Source organism: Pundamilia nyererei, unplaced genomic scaffold (assembly GCF_000239375.1).
Source record: "Pundamilia nyererei isolate P.nyererei 1_Seehausen unplaced genomic scaffold, PunNye1.0 scaffold00020, whole genome shotgun sequence".
Classification (NCBI taxonomy): domain Eukaryota; kingdom Metazoa; phylum Chordata; class Actinopteri; order Cichliformes; family Cichlidae; genus Pundamilia; species Pundamilia nyererei.
Genome location: NW_005187421.1, coordinates 3881079 through 3887233, shown reverse-complemented (window position 1 = coordinate 3887233; position 6155 = coordinate 3881079). Strand labels below are relative to the sequence as shown.

General features: G+C 40.1%; 1 protein-coding gene across 2 annotated transcripts in view; it reads left to right on the top strand.

The window, feature by feature from the left end:
• The first annotated feature begins 3247 nt into the window (after positions 1 to 3247).
• Positions 3248 to 6155, top strand: part of nudt6 (nudix (nucleoside diphosphate linked moiety X)-type motif 6) — a 16983-nt gene continuing 14075 nt past the window's right edge. The window contains exons 1-2 of one of the 2 annotated variants that reach the window (XM_013909171.1): positions 3248 to 3584; positions 4321 to 4524. In XM_013909171.1, coding sequence (XP_013764625.1) covers positions 3332 to 3584; positions 4321 to 4524 — 457 coding nt within the window. In that variant the 5' untranslated portion in view covers positions 3248 to 3331. Of the gene's footprint in view, positions 3585 to 4320; positions 4525 to 6155 lie in introns of those variants that run through there. The other variant, XM_005726555.1, reaches the window with a different exon arrangement.

Genomic DNA, 6155 nt, shown 5'->3' with positions numbered 1-6155 from the left:
GTCAGCAGCACGGGCCTCCCGATGCATGCGCTGGCTGATTTCATTGAGTTGAGGCTGAGTTGGGCTAAAGTTGATCTGCAGCTTTTGGGTGTTTTGTCATCAGCTGTGAAGCAAATTAAATAAAAATAAAAAATAAAAATAAATAATTCAAGAAAAGCTTTTAGAAATGATGGAACTGCTGCATATGTTCCCAAAGCAAAAAATAATAGCATTACGTTTCACCTCATGGTTCTTGCATAACTTGAATGTACTAAACTTCTTTTTGTGTTCAGCAGGACATTTTTTCATGAGCCTAAACAAGACAAACCACTTTCCCAAATTTCATACATGAACTAGATTACCTCAGTGAAAGGTAACTAAATAAAAAGCATTTGATTGCTGGGTGGTGCTGACACAGTATTAAAGTGGGTTTGACCTGAAACACTGTTTACCTGATTTGACGATGCACTAGTTTGTTACTGGTAGGGATTTTTGGTAACAGTGTTTTCATAATTTCATGATGACTTTCAGCTCTAAAAGACAGATTTGTACTTTCCAGGTTGTTTCTCCTCGCTAATAGCCAAGCTTAAGGTTTTTTTCATGGCTTAATTTTTTGTGCAGATGAAAGATTCAGAGTGAAAACCAGATGTTACAACAGTGTTTTAGTTTAGATTCAAAAACATGTCAACAAATAAATGAAAAACAGAGAACTAAAAAAAAAAAAGAGAGATAAGATCATGGCAAGTTTCTCCTACATCTGTAAACCCACCCACTCACTCAAAAAGCACAATGCATGCATAAAGTGCACTGTCTGGTGCTACCTGCATTTAGCAGTGCAATGACTGCAGGGATCAAAGCAGATGTGTAAAGTTTTGTTTCTCTACGTAATCAATGCTGGCAAAAGTATTTTGTTATGTAACACAGATATGAGGAGTTGAACTGATATAAGGCTACAAGCCCACCTGACACGTTGATTAGAGAATAAAAATGTGTTAGTAGCACAAAGCACGAGGTGCTCTGTATTATAATATAAACTCTGAGGCAACCATCTGCCATAATCGACTGGGAGATGAGAAGAAAGACATGACAAAACAGAAGATTATAGGCACAGTCAACAAACAAAAATAAAAGTAAATGGCATAAAACAGTGCCATAAAAATACATAAAGGGGGAAAAAGTGAGAGATAGATGGGAATGGAGGAGTTCTCAGTGTATCTGTCCTACAGTAGACTGAGTCTATAGCAGTATAACTAAGGGATTGTTATGAGTCATCAAATACAGCGCTCATTATAAGCTTTATCAAATCTTCAAAATAGAAAGAGCCCAGTAATAATTATAGTGTGTTAGACTTAAGAGCAAGTTCCAAGCTACCAGGGTTTCTGTGAAAAAGTTTTAGCAGCTATACCCCAAAAAGTTGACTCTGTTTATCTGGGCGTAGCGTTTTCAGTGGGAGAAACGTTCAGAAAAACAGTGCATACTGGAGGTCATGCCCCAAAGAACCAACAGAACCACATCATCCGCTAAAAACAGAAGTGCTGTTCTGAGTTTCCCAAAGTGGATGCCCTCCTCAGCCTAGCCATGCCTTAAATTCCTGTCCATGAAAACAGGATTGGAGACACGTGGCAAACCAGGCAGAGTCACACCCACTGAAAATGTGCTTGAGTTTGTGTCAAGGATAAGGACACGCCTCTCATTTTGGTTACAGAAGGACCCAATTGCCCATAACAGAAGGTCTTGGACCCCATCCTCCTGCAGTACATCAGGTGCCTCTAGGCACCTAATGTACATAAGCCTTCTCTAAGTCTAGAAAGTGCACACAGAGTGCTGGTCAAGGCATTGCTCCTCCTGAATTTGAGGTTCAGCAATTTGCTGGAGCCTCCTTTCCCGCTGACTGGAATAAACTTCCCAGCAGCAGAGAAATTTCAGCACACTCTTACCTCACGCAGAAAGAAGGAAGAGACAAAACGAGGTAAGTGATTAGAAAAATGCAGGAATTGGGATAAGAGGTTAAGTAAGAACTATGTTTTTATTAGATTTGTTAAAGCAGCTGGACTGTTCTGGAGGGTGTTGGGAAATGGATGACCAGTGAATATAAAGAAAAAGAGCCACAAATGCAAATCTAAACAATGCAAACAAGTTCACAAACAAATGCTGCAAACAAATGAAAAGAATAAAGGCACAAAGCTCAGAAAACGACTCTGGAGAAAAACAAATGGACCAGCAGCATCAGTGAGTACTGGTCCTGTGAGTGCAGCAAGCGCCATGCTGGGACTTCCATCTTCATAGTACAGGTAGCTTCGTTTGCATGGGGGTTATACCTGATTTATATAATACAGCCTGTTAAATGTTTAGACTCATGTCTCGTCTTCTTACCTTTTTCAATGAAGTCGATGACAGTGAAAGAGTTGCAGTTCAAACTTTTGCAGCTTCCTCCGTCGGTGCGAGATGTTTGCAGGCTTGAAGAGTCATTTAGGCCCTCTTTCAATGAGAAGGAGCTATCTCCTTCACTCGCTTTTTTTGTTTTGCTTTTATTTTTCTTTGAAGACATGATAATTGCAAAAAGCTTCTCCACGTGAAAGCAGAAACATGTGTAAACATCAAGCGGTGTCGTAAACTTCCTGGTTAGCGTTTAGTCCCGCCTTCATTTACCGTAAATCCACATATATACGAGCGCTTCCTGGCAGTTGGCAGCAGCACTTTGTATTTGTTTAATTCTAAAACACTTGTGTGTGGTATTTAAAATATATATGTATATAACATATTACAAAAATAAAAATAATACCTGAAAAATATTAACCTCTCGTAGAAAACGTTTCTATAAGATTGTAGAGGTCGAGAGAATGCAATGCGAAATTTCGCTGGAAAATTCTTTACTTTTACGTATTTGATTTTACAAGCTAGTAGAATCACAAAATGAAAGAAATAAAATTATTGCTCTTACTGCTTGGATGCATTCTTAAATTCGGCATAGCTCTACTAAACAGCCAAGAAGCTCCGGATTTTTTGATAGCTAATGAACAGCAGATGGCACGTTAGAGAATGCAAAACAAGGGCTAACAATAGTTAACAATAGCTTGTAGCCAAAAAAGCCGATCACTTACAGAATTACATGGGTTAATTGGCATATTCTTTGGCCAATTTTAACACAATACCCATGCGTTCCAAGCTAAAGTAATCTAAAAGAAATGCGAAAAGAGTTTGGTTCACGTGTCAGGGCTGTTTTAGTGGTTCATTACGGTATTTATGCAATTTCCTGCACGGACGTTTACGCAACTGTACTAGACAGCTCGTTTACCGGCTGTCAGCTGAATATATTCTGCTTTTATTCGGTTACTTATCGTGTTACGGTAATATGGCTGGCTGTGCCTTTGTTGCCAGACTTTTGCCGTTGGCGAGAGGCCGCTTTTGTAATAACATGTCTCTTCCCGTACGCACAGCTACCCGTGCCTTTTCCTGCACTTTAACTTGTTCACAGCTTCAGCAAGTCCACGGGGTCAGCGCTTTAACGGGGAAAGTGGACCGATTCGGTGGAGTGACAGTGAACCTGGCTGAGGTCGGACTGCCGGGTGACATCAGCGAGAGCTCATTCAGCGGTTTACTGCAAGGTTTGTCGCCCTGAACTCTGGCTGCTGTGTAGGAGGAGAGGGAAGGCAATGCGCGCATCCTGTTTTCCCCAAAAGCTCTTAAATCATCAACCTGTCTTAACTAGTGGTCTGACAGTTATCTATAATAGGCCGGTACTGTTTGTACATAAGGTATTATATTTAATGTTAAATTGCTCATAGCATCTAAGCCAAGGGAGCATGTCTGGGGTATAAAATGTTTTTAAAATATGTTCTGTGTTGTTTCTCCGAGCAAAAGCAATATTACTTTTAAAACATTGATACTATTGTTATTACATTGCAATTACTGAAAGTTCATCTTCGGGGGTTTACATGTTTTCATATGGTTCTTCTTTATTTTTTTCAGCTCTCCCTTTCATTGAGCCAGCACTCGCTATCTTACTTAAATGTAAAATGAAAACTCTCAGTGAGCAATTAAAAATGTCCCTTATCTATTTTTGTGGCTGCTTTAATCCAGTTAGCTGTTTTTCAGTTGTCCATCTTTAAACTCTACTCACATGAAAGCTACTTCCACCAGAAACGTGTCTGCTGTTTGTCATTCTCTCTTTATCTTTTCACATCTCTCTCTTGAGATTGTCTTCACAATTCAATTAGGTGCAAATGCCTTTTAAAAGCTTTTCACTTTTTATTATGTCACTTCTGCAACATATTAACTGTTTCTTTATGTACTTTATAGTTTATGGGAGATACAAAATTAAACTGTATCTGAACTCTGCAGATTCTTTAGCCCAGTGGAAAGCAGAGGGGAAGGCAGCAGTGTGGCTTCGAGTACCCATCTCGCTGAGTCGATGTGCTGCCGCCGCTTCGGCTCACGGCTTCACCTTCCATCATGCCAGAAACGACTACGCCATGCTGGCTCTTTGGCTGGGAGAGGGGGAGAGCAGACTTCCAGGTTTTGCAACTCACCAAATTGGAGTGGCAGGTAGAGATTTCTGCCCTGAAAGTTAGGGGGGGGGGAAACTCCTCTTGACTCTGGAAGCAGTTTTTACGGGAAAAGTCTCACCTGAGGTCCTTTTATTACCATTACGGTAAACTACAGTGGCTACAGCACATGTCTCAAAAATGCAAAGTGATTCAGTGGGCCAGAACCCACTGGAAACCATAAGACTGAGTTATAAGAGAGTTACGAAGTGGACCTTTGGTTAAGATTATCCAATCAAACCAGTGGGTTCAAAGAGTAATAATATATATGCTAAAATACAGATAAAGTGTGGGAAATAATTATTTGACCCCTGCTGAATTTGTAAGTATGCTCAGTTACAAAGAAATGAACATTCTCTCAGTTTTATGGTAGTTTCATTTTAATGGAGAGAGACAGAAAATCAGCCAGAAATAATGAAAAAACACAAATTACATAAAAAATGTAAACAGATTTTTATGTCACAGAGTAAAATAAGTATTTGATCTCCAAGCAAAATATGACTTAGGGCTTGGTGGAGAAATCCTTGTTGCCAAGCACAATGGTAAGACGTTTGTTTGTTGGTCACCAGGCTTCCACCCATCTCAGGAGGGATGTTGGCCCACTACACCTTTAAAGTGCTGTGAAAAAGGTTTTTTTTTTTTCTTTAAAAACATATTTTACACACTTACATGTTTCATACTGTGAAACAAATTATAATGATAGACAAAGATAACTCGAGTAAAGTGATGATTTAATTTATTAAGAGACAAAAGCTATCCAAACATACGTGGCGCTATGTGAAAAAGGAAAGCTAAAAACTGGTTGCGTCACCCTCGACAACAAGAACTGCAATCAAGCATTTGCGAGAAGTCTTTCTTTCACAATGAGTCTTTCACATCGCTGTGGATTTCAATCTAATGAAATCATCAATTAAAAACTATTTTGTATTTATTCAAAATGCCCTTTTTTTCTTTGTCTAACATTACATTTTTTTGATGATTTGAAACATGTAAGTGTGACAAAAATGCAAAAAAAAAAGATCTCAGGAAGGTGGCTGACATTTTTTCACATCACTGCGTTTACGGCCACTCTGTGGAAGTTCTCTTTCAAACATTCGTTTCGGTTTCTCATTATGGGGAAAACTCTCTCAGCGTTGTCCTCAGAAGCCTCTATGGCATTACTCCAGCCAGCATTGGCTGGCACTTGTGACGCTTGCGCCAGGGAGGTGCCACCCTCCCCCCTATAAAAGGGTGTGACGCAGCGTCACCCGTCATTCAATTTCCTCTTCTCGCTTCTTAGAAACCTCATTTCTCCTGACTGTCAGCGTTAGTGCCTGCTTAACTTTCCACTCGAGCAAGCTAATACCTTGGTCACCAGGTGCTAGTACGGCTCGCTTTTCCGGTTGCCTGTTCTTCACTACAGAGCCAGATTGGAGAGTGTGTTAGCTGCCACCACACACCTAGCACAACAGTTAGCTGACCAAGCTAACTGTCCTTGCTACACATGGTCACCAAGCCAAGTACCACAAGAGCTAGCCACCACACTAGCCAGGTCATACTAGCTCACCATAGCTACCCGACCAATTTAAAAAAAAAAAAAAAAAAAAAAAAAAGACCAGCGTTAGCTGTTCAGCCATTCCAAGCTACACCAAG